General features: G+C 38.1%; 3 protein-coding genes and 2 long non-coding RNA genes across 10 annotated transcripts; 2 read left to right on the forward strand and 3 right to left on the reverse strand.

Moving 5' to 3' along the window:
• Positions 1-7,073: 7,073 nt before the first annotated feature.
• Positions 7,074-8,262, reverse strand: LOC149923530 (uncharacterized). The gene is made up of 4 exons (XR_016477018.1): positions 8,105-8,262; positions 7,895-8,019; positions 7,198-7,356; positions 7,074-7,135 (listed from the first exon to the last, which is right to left on the reverse strand). It is a non-coding gene; the product is annotated as an uncharacterized LOC149923530 (long non-coding RNA).
• A 914-nt stretch (positions 8,263-9,176) lies between these two features.
• LOC149923531 (uncharacterized) lies at positions 9,177-14,654 on the forward strand. The gene is made up of 2 exons (XM_090161630.1): positions 9,177-10,590; positions 10,723-14,654. The coding sequence occupies exons 1-2, from the start codon at positions 9,177-9,179 to the stop codon at positions 14,652-14,654; spliced, it is 5,346 nt and encodes a 1,781-aa protein (XP_090017756.1).
• A 3,067-nt stretch (positions 14,655-17,721) lies between these two features.
• LOC149923532 (uncharacterized) lies at positions 17,722-18,614 on the reverse strand. The gene is made up of 3 exons (XR_016477079.1): positions 18,524-18,614; positions 18,378-18,456; positions 17,722-18,273 (listed from the first exon to the last, which is right to left on the reverse strand). It is a non-coding gene; the product is annotated as an uncharacterized LOC149923532 (long non-coding RNA).
• Positions 18,615-18,856: 242 nt separating this feature from the next.
• On the forward strand, positions 18,857-20,141 carry LOC149923533 (abscission/NoCut checkpoint regulator). The gene is made up of 2 exons (XM_090161388.1): positions 18,857-19,773; positions 19,837-20,141. Exons 1-2 carry the CDS (start codon positions 19,250-19,252, stop codon positions 19,961-19,963), a joined length of 651 nt encoding a protein of 216 aa, XP_090017514.1. The 5' UTR covers positions 18,857-19,249; the 3' UTR covers positions 19,964-20,141.
• LOC149923534 (oxidoreductase NAD-binding domain-containing protein 1-like) lies at positions 20,121-21,789 on the reverse strand. 6 transcript variants are annotated; one of them, XM_090161386.1, is made up of 7 exons: positions 21,775-21,789; positions 21,282-21,444; positions 21,035-21,217; positions 20,825-20,966; positions 20,512-20,751; positions 20,351-20,450; positions 20,121-20,287 (listed from the first exon to the last, which is right to left on the reverse strand). In XM_090161386.1, the coding sequence occupies exons 2-7, from the start codon at positions 21,392-21,394 to the stop codon at positions 20,121-20,123; spliced, it is 945 nt and encodes a 314-aa protein (XP_090017512.1). In that variant the 5' UTR covers positions 21,395-21,444; positions 21,775-21,789. The 6 variants fall into 6 exon arrangements, with proteins under 6 accessions (XP_090017512.1, XP_090017511.1, XP_090017508.1 ...); XM_090161385.1 differs by lacking the exon at positions 21,775-21,789 and adding an exon at positions 21,600-21,709 and having other exon boundaries at positions 21,282-21,439; XM_090161382.1 differs by lacking the exon at positions 21,775-21,789 and adding an exon at positions 21,578-21,702.
• Between the last annotated feature and the right edge of the window lie 47 nt (positions 21,790-21,836).

The raw sequence follows: 21,836 nt of genomic DNA on the forward strand, positions 1-21,836 counted from the left end.
ATACGCAACATAGTAAATAGAGAATGAAACTCCAGGAATCATTTTTTTTTTTTTCGTTTTTCAGTTAAAATAATATTAAATTGAATTTAACAATTTAAAATTAACGAAACACAAAATATTCAGTAGATAGTTCAAATCAAAGGAAATACAAAATATGCAATATAAAATGAAAAACAATGAAACAAAACTGGAATACAATAAAACACCAAAGGTATTCAAACGCGAAATTAAACTAAATGATATTGCATAGACAACACAAAATTACACAAACAAAGAATAACTAAATTACACGAAAAACTAAACCAAAATCATAAAATTACATTTAAAACAAATGACACGAAACTGAATTAAATTCATTAAACATTAAATTAAAAGCAAGAAATAGGAAATTAAAATTGCAACGCAGCAGGCTGGAATGACCAAACGCTTCCCTTTTCCTAAAATGCATTCACGTCAAATTTCCATAAGCGTGATATCTTGAAATTCAAGAACATAAAAAGTGTTTTTATCTCGATTCTTATAATAAGAATTGAATAAATATAAGCAACTGTACTATATGTACATACCTGAAATTGAAGTGAACCAGTTCAATACGGTTCATAATGGTGGCATCTCTTCTAAATTTCATAGTCATTAAAATGATTTCTTTCAAAAGGCAAACTATTTCGTATATAGCGCCACTGCTAATACAGGGCACCTGTCTACAGCACTCGTTTTCAACTGGAGTAGGCATGCGTTCGCACTTTGGGCTGTGTACAAACACAATAGTCGGGACTGTTCCGCTCTCCAGATTGGGGAAAGCCGTCGTCACAGTCGGACTCATCTAAAAAAATCAAATATTGCGCAATAAAAAAAATCAAGATCTCGAAAACACTGTCGTCTACACTCGTGGTTCTACGCTGCTGTGGCTCGCGGCATATCTGGAGGGTCGCGAATTCCGGGTTGTGCTCCCAGGTGCCGAGTCTGCCTGGCACCCAGTTCCCTCGGGTGTCCCACAAGGGTCTGTCCTCGGTCCTCTGCTTTTTACCATCTACGTCAACGATGTCGCCACAGGGGTTGTCTCTCGGCTCTCCATCTACGCTGACGATGTGGCCCTGTCAAGGGTGATTGGGGTGCCAGCCGATCACTAAACGCTACAAGGTGATCTCGACCAAATTCTCTCTTGGAGCGCCCGCTGGAAGCTTCAACTTAACCCCAATAAGTGTAAGGTGCTTTCCCTCCACCGCCCGGGCTTTAAGCCTCACGCCTATCGCTACCACCTCTCTGGGGAGGCTCTTGAGCACGTCAAGACATTCAAATACCTTGGAGTCACCGTCACTTCTACGCTTTCTTGGGATTCTCATATGTCGAGGATCGTTTTCCAAGCGCATCGTGCCCTTGGATTTCTCCGGCGTCACCTACACGGTTGCTCCTTCCCCACGAAAGCCTCCACCGTCAAGACTCATGTGACCCCAATCCTGGACTACTGTTCGTCCGTGTGGTCTCCTCACACGGCAGCATCAATCCACAAGATTGAAATGGTTCAGCGGAAGGCTGTTCGTTTCGCTATGTCTATTGGCTACTCCTGGGACGTCAGCATAACTCGGGTCATCCAGAACGTCCACTGGCCCTCCCTCCGGTCGCGTCGGTGAGTAAAGCGCGTCGTGACGGTCCACACTATCGTCCATAAAACTCACGGCGCTCTATCTCCTCTCTCCCACTCCATTTCGGGCTGGGCTCGATCCCCTCGTGGCGGTCGGCGTGGACCGCACTACGTTCTTCCTCTCATGAGGACTTCAACTCGACGGCACTCTTTCTTTCTTTCGTTCCTTCTTCGCTGAAGGAATGGAATGCCCTTCCGGACCACCTTAAATGCATTGTGGACCGCTCAAAGTTCGCCCGCGAGCTAAACGCTTATTTAACCTGATCTCATTACCCTGTGTAAATTTCCCTGTATATACTCTTTGATCTCATTGTTTTATAAATTTACCTTGCAAACTACTGTACAGCCCTCTGGCGTGATGGGCATCGCCTTTTGCCGGAATAAAATACTTTAGAACTTTAGAACTCGAGTGCTTTCTAGTTTCTAATAGAGTACGCGAAGAAAATTGGACAGAATGTTACATACCAAATGTCATTAATATTGCCACTGCTTCCGGATTTTTAGCGGCTACTGTACAAAAAAACAATTCGATTTTTTTCCTTGAAGCTGTCTTTGCTGCGTTCTGGGTTGACGCGCAAACAAGCCCATTACACATGCAATAATAAAACTTTGTAAGACTTCATAAAGACATTGAAAACCGTATATAATTCGGCAATTCTTCTTGCCAGCGTTTCTTGTAATTCTTCTTTTTCTGTGCTGTTGCCTTGTTGGCTTGGTTTTGCCATACGCACCACGGTTCTTTTCCTTCGAGGTAGTATCTTTGAAGGGCCAGATACTGCGAGGGGCTCCCTGGAAGGACCAGGTACACTTGATTTTCTTTTATTGGGCCCGCTTAATTTTGATTTTGGTCTCTAATTGTGTTTGCTAAATATTATAATTAATAGGGGACTAGGAGAGGTAAAAACAAATATAATTACCATTTCTGAAATATAAAATGAGCAAATTGTTCATTTGTGTCAGCCAGTTTCCGACGTTCTTCATTCCATCTTTCATAAAGTTCTTCTCCTAAATTTACGCGGTATTTCTTTCTTTTCTCGCGTTTTAACATCTTAATTTATATAGTTTATATATATATATATATATATATAACTAATATTATTAATATTAATATAAAATAGTAAATTTCATTACGTAGATATATCTCTAAATTTTTTGTAGAAATAGTGGCCATCTTATAGTAGCAAACAAATTTAACTAGGAATTGGCTTAATGATAAAACTAAATGTATGGCGTATGTTCAAATATGAAATATATCCAGAATATAATTTACACATTTCACGCGTTGCAACAGTTCCTTCAATTTCTGTAAATCGAAGGCCTACTGCTTGTACGCTTTTTGTAAATCCCAATGAAACATATTGTGTAATTCATCGCATGTGTAACATCCTTTGTATAATATAGCATCTCCACAGAAAAGGTTTCGACGAATGCTTGTTTTAAAACCCATTACGACAGAAACTAGCGTTAAAAAATATCTAGGAAATAACCAAATTGATTAAAATTGGTTAATAATTAATAATATTAATCAGCTAGGCTAATACCCAAGGCACCACCTTACTATTTTAAATGTCTTAGGATCGGACGTGTATGGCTTCTAAGTGAGTTTTTGTAGACAATATTTATCGTATTAAATGTTAATTTCAATATACATATAATTGTTGACCCATCTTCCTTAATTTATTTCCAAGTCAACCACTGAAAATTATAAGGAACTAAATTGTTTAAATATTATATTAGTATTTTTGATACAATATAAAAATAGCGGTTATTGGTAATTAGTTATAAATATCGTTATCCGAATAAAATTCAGTGAATTGCATCGGTAAAGAAAATAACCGTATTAATTTATGCGTATAGATAAATGCGTTTTGTCATGAATAATTGAGTCGAAAATTATAAGATTATCTATGGATTACCCATGATGATGTTTCATTTATTACCATTATCTATTCTTGGGCCTATTACCTTATCCGTCGCTAAAAATAATAGAAAATTTTATCGGTTAAAATATAACTATTTAAATAAATTAATTAAAACAATTTCACACGGTTAGATTAAGCTAGCCGTAAACAATCTTTGATTTCAAGTTCAAAATTTCGCGCCATTAGGATTCCGAGTTACTCGCAACGCATGCGCTAAAAACAATATATAGTCACTGCTCAAATAGCAACACCACTCCACGCCAGGCCATAGTATTAATGCGTACCATATACGAAAGTAAAAATAGTTGTCGTTGACTTGACATGTAGCGCCGACCTACAATCGGAAAACTGAACTAAAATAGAAAAGTACCAGGTGACAATATTCCTTTAAAATAGACGTGCGTATGGAAAAAAGTTCTCCTAGGTCATTGTTGCTGTGTCGAACATGAAGCGAGGGAATAGATAGGAATTGTCGTCTTTCATCAGCTCAGGTACAAGTTTTGTGAGCTTGTTTAAGGATTTAGTTATAAGAATGTAGTCTCTTTTGAGATGAGGCGACCATATAGGTGAGGCAAAGTCAAGCAGCGGAAGGAGAAAAGCATTGAATATAGCGTTAATGAGTTTTGGCGTTTTGAAGTGGAAGGATCGACGGACAAGCCCTGTAAACATATTCATTTTCTTCGCCGCAACGCGACAATGTTCCGAGAACGATAAACGATCGTCCACCTGAACACCAAGATTGCGAACACAGGCAATGGCTTGCCCGGTAAGGGAGTAGATAATCCGAGGATTGTTTCTTCCCAGGTGAAGGACGGTAGATTTGGACGCATTAAAGACAAGGCCAGATTCGTTAGCCCAGGTTTCTTCAACTTTCAATAAAAACCGCGTTTCAAAATATCAAATAACCGAGTTCCCTGGGGCACGTCAAAATTCTAAGAATTCTTCCCTTGATAGCGAGAATTCTCACTTCTCAAAATTTTGACGGTCCTTCTCACAGGAGATGACGTAATCTCTTTTCACGAGTTCTCTTGAGAAGAGTGAGAATGGCTCCGAGCATTCTCACTCGGTCAAATTACAAATAAAAATGGCAGCTAATATTCTAATAAGTTAGCTTGATGCTGAAGAAAATAAACATTATGATATTTTTGTGGACGAAAATTAATTTCAGATAATATAGAATGGTTAGTTAAATTTCCTATGAAACCTTTCCTTTTAAATTATAAATAAAATCTTTCCTTCCTTCATATATTGTCGTGAAATCCTGTAAAAATAATATTTATTGTCAAAGGCTTAGTTTATTACGTTCGTGGGATTATCGTAACTTCGTAAGCCGCCATCTTTAGAAGAATCATTTTACATTTGACGCATTTTAGCGAGTTCTCACGGGGAGAAAAATTCTCACGAAGAACTCTTCTCAAGCACGGCCAACTTAGATCCACTGCTACTCGCACAGCAGTGGATCTAAGTTGGCCGTGTCTCAAGAGAAGAATTCATTCTCAGAATTTTGACGCGGCCCAGGTTTCAATAAAACTCGTCTAGCGACGAGCTTGAGACCACAATTTTATTTGGGTATTTTTGGCGAGATAGTTTTTAAACAGACGCGGCGGAGATGGCGTTACTGTCGTACGCCAGCCGATGAAAAGCACAGGCTAAAGGTACTGTAAACAGTTCTAACCATAGACATTAGAATAAGAATAACCTAGACAAATTATTGATAGTCATTTCGCGTGCTCTGCGCTAGATGGCGAAAATACGTGGCGCGATCTATTGAGTAGTGGAGTAATTAAAAAATGTAGGAAATTCAAATCGTACGTAGTCTAAACTCAAACTTTTTAGGTTTGACGCAAAATGTAAGGGATTGAAATTCAGTAAATAAAGGTTGATTTTGGAAATATTCGAATTTTAATATCTAAAATGGGTAAAAAATGTGCTGTTGCAAACTGTAAAAGTCGTTCTAAGAATGACAAAATATCTTTTCATAAGTATAAGTTTCAATTGTTATGTTTATTTTCAATATTTTTTCATATAAACTTTTTATGGTTAAGATTTCCTCAATCTAACATACATCAACGCAAAAAATGGCTAAATGCTATAAACCGGTTAAACTTCAAACCTGGTAATAACCATTTTGTGTGTGGAAAACACTTCAAAGATGATGACTTTCGCGTTAGCAAAAAGGGGAGTCATGATCAACTGCGGAAAAAACTAAAAGAATGCGCAATTCCTTCTGTCTTTTTGGAAAAAAGAATTTCGGATTTAAAACTGAAATTTAATAAAACTGGAACAAAAGTATTTAATTATTTAGTGTTAAATTAAAGTAGTAATAGATAGCTACATAATAAACGGCTTTATAGTGGAGCTATAGCAGGCACAATGACATGGAGACTTCTTCCGAGATGCCTGGAACCAACAGTGCACTTCCTAGTACTGAGAATCTTTCAGAGACATTAGATTTTTCAAAAATCTCTGCATTCTTGGATCCAAATGAATACTTCTGTGGTCTTGAGTTGGAAGTACAAACAGACGATCTCACAGAAGTAAGTAGTTGTCCAGGGACGTTTGATTTCGGTCAAAAAGTCAGTGTCCAAATGACTTCCATGTAGCTATCCTAACTGGTGTCCATGTTATTAATAATGTAGGCACCGCCCTAATAATAAATATATTAGTTTTTACTGTTTTGGTAAATAAATTGAAATTATATTACATTTTTTGAAATTCGCAGTATGTAGGGATGGAAGTGGAGACCTCAAATGACAAATCACCTAATGAATTTACTGCAATTAATTTTACTAAAGATGACCAAATGATTGGAGTTCTTGGTGTTGAAACAACGGATATTGAAAATGCTAAGTCCTTAGGGAAAAAACAAATCACGATCATGTAGGCAATTGAAGCAGAACTTAATACTTGCCTGCTTAAAATTAACAAATATTCTGTTTATGAATTACAGACATATTTCAGTGGTAATGAATCTCCAATACTGATTCGCGAAAAAGAAACTCTTGAGATTCAAACTGGAACAATGGAGACAGTGGAGGTTCAAAATAAATCAACTCAAACATCTTTGCACTGCTTAGCGCTCCAAAGAAGTTTAGAAATTGAAAGGAACAAAGTCCAAACTCTTCGGAAACAACTCAAAATAGCTAAACAAGCAAAGAAAAGAAAAGATTTAAAATTGTCCTCTCTGAAGCACATGCTTCATCAAATTACAAGAAAAAATCTGCTCTTAGAAGAAAATGCGCTCGACATTGAACAGAGGTTTGGATCAACTTCAATTGAGTTGTTTAAATTTTTGCACCAAACAGGACTAAAAAATAAAAAGAAGCAAAAATATACTCAGTTAATTCGAAGTTTTGCTATGACAATGCATTTTTATTCGCCAAAAGCATACCAGTACGTAAATGTCGGGTTAGATCATGACACACAAGATACAGATGAAATCGCCACTTCAGCACTGGTTTTTATGGCGGTAGCCATCAATGGGCATTGGAAAGAACCTATTGGATATTTCCTTGTCCATGGAACCCCAAGCTATTTGCTTAAGAATCTTGTGACAGAATGCCTATTTAAACTACAAAAAACAGGTGCCAAATGTATAGCATTAGTTTGTGACGGACTCAGGAGCAATATTACCATGGCTCAATCACTTGGTATTATAATAACTGAAGAAATCATTGAATGCCGTTTCCCAAATCCTGGTACAAACAAAAAAATGTTTCGTTGGCGCACCCAGAAAGTGAAAATTTAATGAATTTCTTTCTTCACTACATGGGGGGCCAGGTGGTCTATTCCCTAAAAGTAGTGTTTCAAGAGGGAATTAGCATCTGGGTGCGCCATCTTATTGTCAGTGTTGGGTAAAATACTTTACTTTCGGTATTTAAAATGAAATACTAAATACTTTTAACGTAAAGTATTTAAAATAAAATACTTTATTTTAGTATTTTAAAATACTAAATACTCAAAATACTGTAATTTCTTGAAAAGCGGAAAAAATGCCAGAATAATCGAAAGATTGAGAATATTCCACTTTAACGTGCTGTATAAAAGACGGATTGTCTCGTAAGACTAGAGTACTCGCTACTCCAAAGTCACCACGTGTGATAAGCGGAATTTTATCACGAGTTTGTGGGTGAATATGAATTACATGTATTTCTTCCACTTGCAACTTGATGGTATTTTCGCTAATAATATGCAGTATTTTGTTCAAATACAAGAAAAAATGTATTTAAAATAAAATACTAAATACATTTCTTTAAAGGTATTTAAAAAAAATACTAAATACTGAAAAAGTATTTAAAATACTACCCAACACTGCTTATTTAAACATTACTATATTTTATATTTTCCTTCCAGCGGATCCAGGTGAAACGGTTCACTTCATCCTTGACGCTTGCCATATGATCAAACTTTTTAGAAATTTATTTGAGCACTTTGGTATCTTGATAGATCGGCGAACTGGTGAAGTAAGAAAAATACTTTAAAAATGTGGTTCACTTTCCTAATAACCTTACGCATTTACTAGCTGATCAAGTGGTCTTACATCACTACCCTTCAAGGCTACCAAGAATTTGAGGGTTTAACCTTGGCCAACAAACTTTCCAAATTTCACATTAAATTTAAAACGCAAAAAATGAAGGTTAGCTTGGCGGTACAAACAGTTAGCAGTTCAGTGGCAAAGAGTCTAGACTTCTTGAGAGAGGCTGGTGATTCAATATTTGAGGGATGTAAACCAACATCCAAACTCATATCATCAATTGATCGGTTCCTAGAAGTGTTTACTTTTAGGCAGGTTTTTCTAGAAAATTTAACAATGTTTTTACAGATTGTTTGATGTTTTAAACTCAAGAAATCCCTGGGCTAAAGGTTTCAAGTCACCAATTCGGCTTTCGAACATGGAAGTAACTAAAAGTGACATTTTGAAGACAAAAGACCTTCTATTCAATTTGACAGACCAAGATGGCAACTTAATTCTCGAAAGCACACGAAAAACGGCTATTATGGGTTTTGCTGTGACAATTCATAGTGTTTTGAGTATCGCAGAGAAATACATTGTTCCACCCAATTCTCCACTTATTAAAAAACTCGCGTCAAGAGTAAATTGCGCGCTTAAAAGATTACACTTTATTTGTTATTAGTTACACTATATATAAAACAATCAAAATTTCAAACTAACCGTTAAACGCATAACAAAATATTGTATTGTATAACGATAATATATTTGTTACGAGCGAAAGCGTGCAGCGCGCAGCGCTCAGCACGCGAAATAAATAAATAAAAAAAGCTCCCTCTCGCGTAAAAACCGTTTGTAAAAAGTTGTCTTTTTCTTATTTGGCGAAAAGTAGGCTTAGCGACACTCAAAATAGAAGAGTTAACGGAAAATTTGAGTAACCATTACTAACGTAATTAGGTCTCACACTTCGGTGTTTCAGTCCGCCGAAATAGCTCTCCCCTAAAAACCACCCCGGACTATAAAAGAGTGGGAAACCTGTTCAAAATCCCAACATTTGGTGCCGAAACCCGGGAAGGAAAAGTCGAGATACTCAGTTCGCAGTGTGAAACGTTAGTTTAAAGTGAGTTAGTACAAAGCAAAAGTAAAACCCAAACAAAAAAAAATGCCAAGAAGAAAAGATCAAACACAACCATCAACGGCCATAGAAGTGGAGAAAGAGAAAAACACAAATGAAGTAGGAGAGTCATCTGAAGAAGAGTACACGGACGTTTTTGGAGAAGATCCAGATGAGGATTTAAATCCGCAAGAGCCGATGGAGCTACGTCGTCTAAAAATGCAAAGACAAACAGTGCGGTCTCAAATATCAAAACTAATCAACGAACTGGAAGCGCTAATCAGAAATCCAGAATCAGCAGTTGACGAAATAGAGGATAGCTTAACGCTACTCATCCAAAAGGAGACAGTTTTAGGTCCCCTCGAGCAAAAGGTACAAGACCTAACGATCAACCTCAAAGAACTTCGAAAGGAATTAAAGGATGCCAATCGCAACGCCGATAAAATCACTTTGACCAAGTCAAGAGCCAACCGAAGAATTAAAGCCGCGACAACGACAGTTTCGAACAACAATAACATCAATTCGAACTCTTCATCGCCCATCGGATGCAACGGGCAATCATTATCAGTGACTAGATTACCAGAGCTGAAAATGCCAACCTTCGATGGAGACATTTCGAAGTTCAACGGATTTTGGAGTAGATACAACGCGGCTGTGGATAGCACTGATCTTCCTAAAGTAGAAAAGTTTAATTATTTACTGTCATATTTAACTGGCGAGGCTAGAAATCTCGTAGCTAGTTACGAAGTCGAGGCTACGGATAGTTCGTACGATGCAGCTGTAAAATTATTGAAAGATACGTATGGCAGGACAGATGCTATGATTAATCACCATCAAACTTTAATGTTACAATTAGATCCCGTGCTTAAAGTTAGAGATATAACGGCGTTGCGTAATTTGCTTTTGACGTGCGAATATCATATTCGTAGTTTGAAAGCTTTAGGTGTTGACACGGGTAATAGCGGTTCGTGTCTATGCCCAGCGATTTTGAGAGTTATACCGGAAGAAATTAGGCTTGACTATAGCCGAACGCGTACGTCGGACGCCGAGTGGAACGTCGACACGCTCGTAGCTTTTTTGCGTAAAGAAGTTGAAAGCCGCGAAAGATGCAATTTTTTAGGCCGAAAAACCGAAAAGGAAAAATTTGAGACTCATCTCCCAGTAAAGCAACAGAAAAACGAGCTTCGGGACAACGGAAGCCAGTTTTATCAGAGTTCAGCATCCGCACTTTCGACACAAGTTGTATCGAGGAACGTACCATTTTGTATTTTCTGCGAAGTTGACACGCATGGCTCAGCAAATTGCGAGGCATACTCAATAGAGGCGAAACGAGAAAAAATTTACGTGGATAAGCGATGTTTCAATTGCTTGAAGAAGAATCACGGAATTAGAAATTGTCCGTCAAAGTTTAAATCTTGCAGAATCTGTCACAAAAATCACAATATGGCAGTCTGTCCTTCAAGTATCGCCAACAAAAAAGCACCAAAATCAAAACCTAAAAACGATGAAAAATCAAAGCCTCACGAGAAAAACAACGTCGAACCCTAAACATGCGCCTCTGTTACGACTAATCGCGCGGTATTTTTGCAAACAGCACGAGCGATAGCTAGAAACCCCCGCGTCGACTCTCAAAACAACGGGTCGCGCGTAAGATGCCTGCTGGACGGGGGAAGCGAAGCCACCTTCGTTCAGGAAAAAATATCTCGTCAACTTAACCTACCAGTAATAGGAGTTACCACGCTCACCCTAAACAACTTTGGAAATGAAAAACCTGATACTTCCCGAAGACGGAAAGTACGGTTAACCTTAGAAAATGTCAACGGAGATGGGAACAAAATAGAAGTAGTGGCTATAGAGGTACCCTACCTGTGTCAAGCAGTCACTAATGTCAGTTGCGAAGAAATAGAAAAATTCGTAAAAACCAACAATTTACAATTAGCGGACGAATTTGTGCAAGGACCGAAGAGCGCCTCCAACATAGACGTTCTCATAGGAAGCGACTACTATTGGCAGTTCGTTACCAAAACAGTAGAGAGGTTGAGCCCATCATTAGTAGCGCAAAACACTATTCTGGGTTGGACCTTACAAGGACCAATAAACGTGAACCGAATCGGAAGTTACGACACGGTTCAAGTGTTACGCGTCAGTGCTGAAGAAATAAAGGTCTCTGACACTATTCGAAACTTTTGGGAACTAGAATCACTTGGCATCAAGATTAACGAAGAACGAGTTCCAACAAACGAAAAAATAATAGAAGAGTTTGAAAGTAATGCTATTTTCAATGGAGAACGTTACCAAGTAAAATTACCTTGGCTCACTGAGAAGAGTAATCTACCAAACAACATTGCCGTGGCGACAAAACGAATGAAAAGCTTAGTGAAAAAGTTTGACGAAAAACCTAAATTTTACGAAGATTATAAAAACATTATCAAAGAGCAACTTGAAAACGGAATAATAGAAATAGTAGAGACACCGGCTACCCCAGGAACGTTTTATCTCCCTCATCAAGGAGTTACTAGGGATTCGAGCAGCACAACGAAGCTTCGAGTCGTCTACGACGGCGGGGCGCACGTCATAGGAGCACCATCACTAAACGAATGCTTAGCCAGCGGGCCAAACTTACTCACCGACCTGCTCATTATTTGTTTACGTTTCCGCAAACACGCTGTAGCTATCACCGCAGACATAGAAAAGGCATTCCTTCAAGTAGAACTCGCGCCGGAAGACAGAGATTCCTTGAGATTTCTTTGGGTAATAGAAGAGGACGGTAAAATAAAAAAAGATGAGTTCCAGGTCCTTCGAGTGACGCGGGCCGCGTTCGGAATCACTAGCTCCCCTTTCCTTTTGGCGGCTACGATAAAGCTACATTTGAAAAAATATGATCAAAACAGAGAAGAGATCATTGGCCTACTCAACGATCTGTATGTAGATGACTGGATAACCGGAAATGAAACCGATGACAAGGCGTACGAGATGTCATCAAAAGCCAACAAAGTTATGAAGGAAGCGGGGATGCTCCTAAGAAAATGGCGATCAAACTCGGAGGCTTTAGAGAAAAGATGGCGAGAAGACGAAAAATTCGTTACCGAAGAAAAATTAAACGAAATCAACAAACCGCAAAAGGTCTTAGGATTGCAATGGGACAAGAATGAAGACGTCATAACTTTTCACCTTTCCAAAATATTAGACGCTCTGAAAAACCCAAAACCAACCAAACGATTTATTCTCGGCACAGTCGCCCAGATTTTCGACCCTATAGGCATTTTGGCGCCGTATACCATTCGTGCAAAAATCATATTCCAAAAGCTCTGGGACCTTGAGAAAACGTGGGACGAAGAACTCCCTATCGAAATTGTCAGCGAATTCCAAAAATGGACCAACGAGATGGAGGAACTCCGAGGCCTAAAATTACCGAGATGCTACTATCAAGAGAAAATCAAATCGCAACAACTCCATTGTTTCTGTGACAGCAGTGTTAAAGCGTACGGAGCTGTAATTTACATCAGGTTCGAAACTGAAAGCAAGAAGGTCGGAGTATCTTTCGTCTGTGCAAAAGCGAAAGTCGCGCCACTGAAGAAAAAGCAGCCCGATATGTCTCTACCCAGACTGGAATTGCTAGCGTGTCTGCTCGGAGCCAAGCTAGTCAATCACGTTAAGGACGTTTTCGATCAAGATAATTTAGCCATTTACATGTGGAGTGATTCAACAATAGCGTTACACTGGGTTAAAGATAATCCCAAGACTTGGCTACCTTTTGTATCAAATAGAGTCGCTGAAATCCAAAAAATATCAAACCCGAGTTCGTGGTCACACTGCCCCGGTAGCGGAAATCCAGCAGACCTTCTATCAAGGGGAATCGAAGTTAAGAAATTGATTAATGGAGACATCTGGTTTAATGGTCCACCTTGGCTAGTATTAGAGAAGGAAAATTGGCCAAAGAATCCGACGGAGCAAATACCACGAGAGGCATTGAAAGTCGAGAGAAGAAAAACAATCGTATTGACTACCAAAACCAAAGAAACTTTAGGCGTTCAAAACTTGATTAGTCTCGAGAAATTTAGTACTTGGAGGAAACCATTGAGAATTACAGCTTGGGTATTACGATGTATAAAGAATATGAAAAAAGAAAAACAAACTGTTCCGTTAACAGCGACGGAACTTTGGAACGCTGAAAACCTTTGGGTAAAATCAATCCAACAAATGAACTATCCAGATGAACTTCAAGCCTTACAAAACCAAGAAAAAATTCCCTCAAACTCTAAAATTCTTTCCTTAACACCGTTTCTAGGAGCCGACGGATTAATCCGTGTAGGCGGTCGGTTGGTACAGTCAGACCTGAGCTACGAGGAAAGGCATCCAGCAATAATCAACAAAGACGAAAGACTGGCTTACCTAATAACCCAAGAATGTCACAACCAAGTTATTCACGGAGGTGTTCAAGCCACGTTCACGCAACTACGTTCGAGGTACTGGGTTCCAGCGGGTAAACAGCTAGCGAAAAAGGTCGTAAGCAACTGCGCACTATGTAAACGATTCAGGTCCAAACCAGGTGAAATGCCTTTCGCGCCTCTTCCGGCGGAACGGAGCACCTTTACCGAAGCTTTCACAGTTATCGGTATAGATTTTTGTGGGCCATTGTTCATCAAAGGAACAAACAAGGACGGAGATTTAGAGAAGGCTTACGTGTGTCTTATTACGTGTGCAGCGACCAGAGCGGTACATTTAGAGCTAGTTCAAACTCAATCAACCGAAGATTTCTTACTCGCTTTCCGACGATTCGTCTCTAAAAGAGGACTTCCTAGTCAAGTATTTTCGGACAACGCAAAGTGTTTCGTAAAAGCAAACTCGGAACTGAAAGCGATATGGCAAAACATTCAAAAACCGGAAGTAAAAGACTATTTCGCGAATCACGGAATAATTTGGAAATTTATTGCCGAGAGAGCACCCTGGTGGGGTGGTTTTTGGGAAAGGCTCATTAGATCCACGAAAACCACACTGAAGAAAGGTGTAGGCAAAATCACCCTACGTTATACAGAAATGCAGACGGTATTAGCTGAAGTTGAAGCTGTCATTAATTCCAGACCATTGACTTACGTAAATTCGGAAGCTGACGAGCCAGAACCCTTAACCCCTGCCCATATGCTGATTGGAAAAAGATTAACCAATTTACCACCGCAACAAATAAAAATCAACACAGGCAATCAAACTCGCGAGGAGATGAAAAGGAGAGAACGTCATCGTCTCATCGTTATGGAAAGACTATGCGCGCGATGGAAAAGGGAATACTTGATGGAGTTAAGATCCGCGCATCACACCCAACCAACTAAAACGGAATCCAACTTCAAAGTGGGCGATGTCGTTCTAGTGCACGACGATAAACTTTCAAAACATATGTGGAAAATGGCCGTAGTGGAACAAACGCGACTCAGTTGCGACGGTAAAAATCGGTCTTGTATCGTGCGCACAGCGAACGGTACGTTATTGAGAAGATCAATTCAACACCTGTTCCAGTTGGAAATTTGCTAATTAGAGGCGCGGAATTAAAAAAAAAAGATGAAATGCTGAATCGCATTTCGGGCGGGAGTATTAAAAAACTCGCGTCAAGAGTAAATTGCGCGCTTAAAAGATTGCACTTTATTTGTTATTAGTTACCCTATATATAAAACAATCAAAATTTCAAACTAACCGTTAAACGCATAACAAAATATTGTATTGTATAACGATAATATATTTGTTACGAGCGAAAGCGTGCAGCGCGCAGCGCTCAGCACGCGAAATAAATAAATAAAAAAAGCTCCCTCTCGCGTAAAAACCGTTTGTAAAAAGTTGTCTTTTTCTTATTTGGCGAAAAGTAGGCTTAGCGACACTCAAAATAGAAGAGTTAACGGAAAATTTGAGTAACCATTACTAACGTAATTAGGTCTCACACTTCGGTGTTTCAGTCCGCCGAAATAGCTCTCCCCTAAAAACCACCCCGGACTATAAAAGAGTGGGAAACCTGTTCAAAATCCCAACACCACTAAAGTAAAAATTGTTATTTTGATCAACATAAAGTTTTTAATTAAATATTTACTTTAAAGGTACCTTCTAACCTACAAGCTTTCTCAGGACCATTTAGAATTGTACTTTAATACAATTCGTCAGAGAGGAGGGTGGAACAACAATCCCACCTGTAGACAATTCACAGCTGCGTACAAAAACACTTTAGTTACAAAAATTGAAACTTCACAAAGTGGTAACGTGATTGCATTGGATAATACTCATGTTCCAAATTTATGCGAGATTACAGTTCCAAGCAAGGACATCCTCATTTTGCCCGAAACACTAGAGGAAGAATTAGATAATTTCATTTTGTTCCTTACTGATGAAACATCAACATCCAACATCTTTAGAGATAACATAATTTATTATATGAGTGGATTTGTAGTGAAAAAACTAAAAAGGGAACTTAAATGCCAAACATGTTTAGCTGCTTTGTATGATAAGAATTCCCCACTAAGAAATCATGACTATCGCGCAATTTGTAAGGTTTTTTAAGGAATTCGTCATAGATTTTATGGACGGAAATATTCCTAACCCTTGCTCATAGATTTTAATTCACCAAGGCGGGGGGAAGATGGCGACAAAATGCGAGTCGTGGCCTTATCGTGGAGTGAATTAAATCTGAGAGAGGGGGGTTACTTACAGGGAAAAGAAAAAAAATAAAAAAAGAGGGGGAGATTCGAATTCAGAATGGAAACCCTTTGTCGTTAATCAATCACAAAATCTTTATTTAACACTCAAATTTATAAATAACACTAAAATACAAAAACAATGAACAAAATTGCGGGGGGAACTGAGGGGATAATCTTACTTCGCTTCTAGTGATGGTTAGGCCATCTCTACTATGGTTCTTTTAGCTTTTTCCAATATAAGAGGGGAATTTAAACACTAATAATACACTCTTTGACCTTAAATTTGTTAATGAAACTATCTCTTACTATTTTCTATGGGATCAGTTCCGGTATCCCTACTCTCAGGCATCTTGGTTTCGAAGGATGGAGGGGGCAGAAACAAATATACACTTACACTAAATAATAATAAACACTACAATTAAATACTACAATTAAAGATTCTACAATTAAACAATGACAATAATTAACTCAAAATAATAACAACGGCGAGGGCACAACGCGAACGGAAAAAGTAATCCGAACTGTATAAATACAAGAAGCAGAATGAACTCTCAACCTCGAGGGGACCTGTCTTAAATCCTTTTCTCGGACAATAGCGAGGGATTAAGCTTTCTTTTCTAAAACTTTTTCTCTACTTTTCACTGGCTACTTCGTATTTCGGCCCTGGGTACTCTACAGGGGGGGGGGGGGTTATGATGGAAATTCTACTCATCACTTGGTTTCGGTGTCCTCCGCTACGTTGTCGTCTCTCCGTTTACGGGTTTTCTCTTTCCTCGGCTTACGTAAGATGCCCGACACACGCACTTCACAGAACGGGACGTCTTTGGGGATTGCTTGTTTACGCGTTTCTTTATTCACACTTTTCTTTAATTCTCTTTATTTACTCGTCTACGGTTTGGCGGCCGGATTGCGGGTTTCTTCCTATATTCTTTTACTTCACAAGCTGACGGGGGCGTAGGTACTTCGGGTTTCAGTCTGAAATGTCCGGCTAGGCTAGGGAATCGGTCTCGGTCATCTGGCTGTCTTCTCTCGGAATGGCTAGATATTGGGTGATCAACAGGTGATTCGAGGGTGTAGAGGGCATAACGCTTCTCAGACTCATTACTGTTCGGCTTATACTCTTCCGGTCGGAATGTCCTGGCTGTGGGTCATCTAGGCAATCAGTGAGGGTTGTTCCGATCATGTGGTTTGCATTGAGGGTTAATTAATATTTAAGCGCGACTTCATCGCACATTATTTTATATTTATTTCGACATGGTTCTTCTCTTGCCCGAGAAGCAGAGTTCTGTCAAGTTCTGTCCAGGTCTGCCAAAGCAGAGTCCTGTCCGTTCTTGCAAAAGCAGACTTCTTCACTTCTCTCAACTTCTCTCTTGGTTTTGTTCGGATTATGGGGGGGCGGGGTTGAAACAAAAAGCAACTGGTGACCTCCCATTTTACCTAGGTCATTGGTGTATTTAAGACTCGTGTCTAGTCATGCGGTGGTGACGTTGTCCGATTTACGAAAGTTCGCTTGGGATTGCGGGGGGAAATGCCAGAGAGTCTCGAGGTTCCCGATTTTCTGTCTCCAAGCGGAAACGTCCGGGCGCCCTCTTGACCCTATGGCGGCAACCTTGGAAAACGTCCGCTTTTCTTGGGATCTTGCTACCTGATAGTTAATATGAAGCTTGTGGACTTAAAATGACTTCATGGGATCGCTGTAAGCTGAGGGAGCTTTACTGGTTTAGTTCGGAAAGTTTTAGGGAAATCTGGGCTGGGAAAGTTTGCTTAATGTATTGCACCATGGTCTTGTGACCGAAATAAAAACACTTTAATTAGCGAGGGATTAATTTTAGCGTTGCCGAAGGCAGGGATTTAGTTTATAATTTATATTGAGAGAATGGTTTAATTAATTATCTTAATTTTATATTTTATCGTGGGGTTTGATCGAGTTCTATAAGGCTTATAAACACTAATTAATTTGTATGTATGGTTCAAAAGTTATTTAAGTTTTTAGTTTATCATTAAATTAAATTTATATTTAACACGGGGATTAGTTTCATTAAATAGAGCTCGGAATTCTAAGAAATTTGATGTATGGGGCTTTACGAATACTTAACAAAAACTGTAAATTTAGAGGGTCAAGAGTGCGGGGAAAACGTAATAACAAAAGTAAATAAAACACAGAAAAAGTAAAAAAAAATAAGTATACGGGGGAAAATGAACCTGAAGGGTTACAAATTGACCAAACCAAACTTCTATTACTTTTAAAGGATAATGGTGGATTATGTCGTCCTTCTGCTAGTGTTGTTAAAATTTGCAGTTTAACCGAGAAAGCAGTGAGGTATTTCATACCAATAAAAACTGCGGCTAAAAACATAAACTTGAAAATCGAATGTTTGGTGCTGAGTCAGTTAGTTGCAGTGGATACTTTTCCAACTTTACATGAACATATGTTTGATGATGAGCTTGGCTCCCAACACCACGTAAATGTTCTAATGAAAAAGATCATAAAAATTTATGTAAACATAAGACTCAGGAAAATAAGCCGAGACATCAATCATCAATTACAAAAAGAACTTGTTAGGAAAAAGCTCACCAAGCTAATTCTTTTTCAGGGACAATGAGATCAGCAGCCTTGAATTCAATTCTCTCTTTGGGCAAAATGTTTAGATTTTCTATTAAATTATAAAAAATATTAATGAAACTTGATATTAAAGAAAAATAAGTAAAATATCTACTCACCAAGTTACGACTATTAATTTAAATTATTACTCTAAAACGTCTTTTTCTCTCGTAGACTTCCACCACGTGACAACCAGCTGGTTGGTGGTTGCCTTATTTATTTTTTTCAAAATAAGAAAGATATTTATTTGGTGCCTATGACAGCGGGGTCTTCGCACCACACACTCCAAAATTACATAAAAGGACTTAGCACCAGAACAAAGAACGTTTTTATTTTATCGCGGCTATAGATGACGCCACATATTTTCGCAATTTAACGCAGAGCACGCGCAAGACCGCACGCGCGGTCTTCACTTTCCCAGATTCAATAATTCCTCTACTTACTTCTATCTCTATGGTTCTAACCGGCACGCATCGAAATATTAAAAAAATCGTTCTAGTTATTTCTATGCTCATCAACTTTTGGACCACTCTGGGAGCAATCGGAACAACCCAAAGAAGAACCAGAAGAACACAATTTTAGAAACTTCAAGGAATGAGTTGGTCGCCATAAAAGTTGGCCATGGAAAAACCTCCAAATTCAAAATTCGCGGGCTTCAAATGAATAAAGTGTTGCGTCATTTTCAGGCGGGTGTGAATACGACACCTGACTTCCTTTGATAATAATACTTTGAGTAATTGAGTACGACTCATTCGACTGTCGCGTTTATTCTTGCAGGAAGTTAATTCAAACAAAATTTTAAAATTCGGAAAATAACCCTAGAGTGTGCAAACAGTGCAATAATAATGAATGTAACAGATGAGGAACTAGAAGAAAGGTTAAGGAAACTGAAGCAGGATCAACAACCAGCAGGGGCATCTAACTATATACCTCCTGAAGAGGACATTATTAATCGTCTAGCCCAGCTGAAAAATTTGCCATCAACGCATTATGTCAAACCATTACATACAGTTATATATAAACCACCTGATAACCGAACTGAAACCGAAAAAGCTGCAGATCTTCTAGCCCAATACCAAGAAGAAGTTGAATTAAGCAATAGATTAGTCAAACCTGAGGATGAAATAGCAGAAAGATTGGCTAAACTAAAGTTTGAAACTGCGGTATTGAGATCTAAATCAATAGACAAAAATTCAGCTGAGAAAATGGACACAGAGTCTCCAGAGAGTGAAGATGAAGCAACTCAAGTGAAGAAATTGATGGGAAAGTTCTTGGCTGAAGCTGAATTAGACGAAAAACTGGAATGTGATGCTATAAAACTACCCAACACTAAAACAGAAGCTGAACCAAAAGAAGAGGATCTGCCCTGGTGCGTTATGATACACTTCATATATTTCCATTCAATAGGAATTAATTCATTTATAATTTTTAGGTGTGTAATTTGTAATGAAGACGCTTCCGTCCGCTGCCCTAGCTGTAGCAATGACTTATATTGTAAACCCTGTTTTAAGGAATTTCACGAAGATGAGGATGATGACCATAAACCAGTCAAAATCTAAATTTTCCCAAAATTAACATAGATTTGCGCATTTTTCAGTATTTGTAAATATGTATAAAAATTCAATCTACTTAATATAACAGTATACTTTTATATATACAAGAGGCTACACATGTAAATTGTTTTTGCATTTGATTGTGTATAAAAATAAAGCTGTTTCACAGCCATTTCTCAAACTTGATACTGTCTTTCTCAATTCCTATTTGTTGAAGTAAATTTTCCATGTTTTCAATCATAGCTGTAGGTCCGCAGATGTAACATAAAAGGTTACCAATGTCCATTCCTTTTAAAGAATCTTCTAGCACAGTCCTATTAATTCTTCCCTCTAAACAAAAACCCCGGAATGAAACTGATTTTTTTTTCAAAATACCCTCAAATTTAGTCTCACTGAAAGTATTTTCTGGAAGTTTAGCATTTGCTTCTTCTTGGGTTACGTAAAATTTGCAGTCTATAGATGGAAGTTTCGATGCTAAAATTTCAAATGGCGTCTTCCAATAAAACAATGAAACATTAGCTATATATTATACTATAAACCAATCCAAAACTTACCCTAAACACTAAATCGTGACACGTTTTTGCGCAGTAAAAGAGTTTTAATTTTCCTGGATTAAGACCCTCTGTCTTATTCGTTACAACCTTAATGTAATGATTAGCTATTGATACCATTGGATTAATTCCAACACCACCACCGAGTAATAGCAAATCAGCTGTAGCGGATTTTGTCTTAGGTTGAGGGTCGTAGAAAAATTCTCCACCAACCCTAATCGTCACTTCAGAACCAATATAGCACTAGAAAAAAATAAGATTGAAGTCAATAAACTTTAAAAATTGATTAAGGAGGTGTAAGAAATTCCAAATGGACCTCTTTGTGTATCCAATGTGTGGGTGGGTAGCTACTGTACTTGACAGCCAAATCTAAAATCCCATATTTTTCAGCTAAATACGGAGCCGAAGTCATACTATAGCCAGATATAATATCAACATTGGGTATATAAAAGTCAACCCTGGATAAAAACATATCTGAACTATCAGGTCACCAAATTTAACATAATATAAACTTACCAAAACATACCATTGTCCCGCTTTAAAAGAAATCCCTGGTTCATCAACTTTTAATGTCAATGTCCTAACTTTATCAGACGCATCTTTTATTTGGTGAACTAAAGCCTTGTAAAAACACATTTGCCGAAACTGATTAGCAGTGCGTTCTAAGTGTGTTGGTCTGGGTGGTTTTGGAGCAGCTTCACTAAAACTTCTACAACAAATAGCACACACTTTATAAAAATTAAAACCATAAATCATTTTAAATATACAAGTACCTGAGTGTGTATATAAGAGGAACGATGTTAATGTGCTGTTTATAATGGGTTTTAAAGATATATGTTAAAGCTGTTAAGCTAAACCCACTGATACTTTGAGGCATTATCTGCATCTTATGACTGATTTGGTAGCACCACTACACTTATCCTTTTAAAACCTGTACTGTACAAAATTTTACAAAGACTTAAATATCACGATCAGATCAAAGTCAAGTCTCTTAAGGAATAAGGTCAATAGATTAGATTGCTAAAACAAGTATCAATGTTACATGTACTTCATAGAAATTATGGGATACCTAATTATAGATTTATGCAAACCATTTATGGTTATAAAATTTTGGATGGCAGACTTAGAGCTCCACAATTTAACAATTATTAAAGACGTAATCCCAAATAAGAAAAATAGTAAATAAGCTATTTCGAAAAATATATACACAAGAAAATGGTATTTGTGAAAAATGCCAAAATTTCAACGTTTCAAATAAGTATGTACTCTGCACCCATACCCCCTGTTCAGAATTTTACTCTGCAATCGGCGACATTTAAAATGATCAC

The sequence above is a fragment of the Leiobunum rupestre genome, chromosome 10, assembly GCF_980474605.1.
Source record: "Leiobunum rupestre chromosome 10, qqLeiRupe1.1.hap1, whole genome shotgun sequence".
NCBI classification, from domain to species: Eukaryota; Metazoa; Arthropoda; class Arachnida; order Opiliones; family Sclerosomatidae; genus Leiobunum; species Leiobunum rupestre.

Coding starts and splice junctions, on each gene's coding strand:
- LOC149923531 (XM_090161630.1), top strand. CDS start 9,177: ATGCCAAGAAGAAAAGATCAAACACAACCATCAACGGCCATAGAAGTG. Junction 10,591..10,722: donor TATGGCAGTCTGTCCTTCAA/GTATCGCCAACA, acceptor TTTTGCAAACAG/CACGAGCGATAGCTAGAAAC.
- LOC149923534 (XM_090161386.1), bottom strand. CDS start 21,394: ATGCAGATAATGCCTCAAAGTATCAGTGGGTTTAGCTTAACAGCTTTA. Junction 21,218..21,281: donor CCTCTTATATACACACTCAG/GTACTTGTATAT, acceptor TATTTGTTGTAG/AAGTTTTAGTGAAGCTGCTC. Junction 20,288..20,350: donor ACTTCCAGAAAATACTTTCA/GTGAGACTAAAT, acceptor GTTTTTGTTTAG/AGGGAAGAATTAATAGGACT.
- LOC149923533 (XM_090161388.1), top strand. CDS start 19,250: ATGAATGTAACAGATGAGGAACTAGAAGAAAGGTTAAGGAAACTGAAG. Junction 19,774..19,836: donor AAAGAAGAGGATCTGCCCTG/GTGCGTTATGAT, acceptor TATAATTTTTAG/GTGTGTAATTTGTAATGAAG.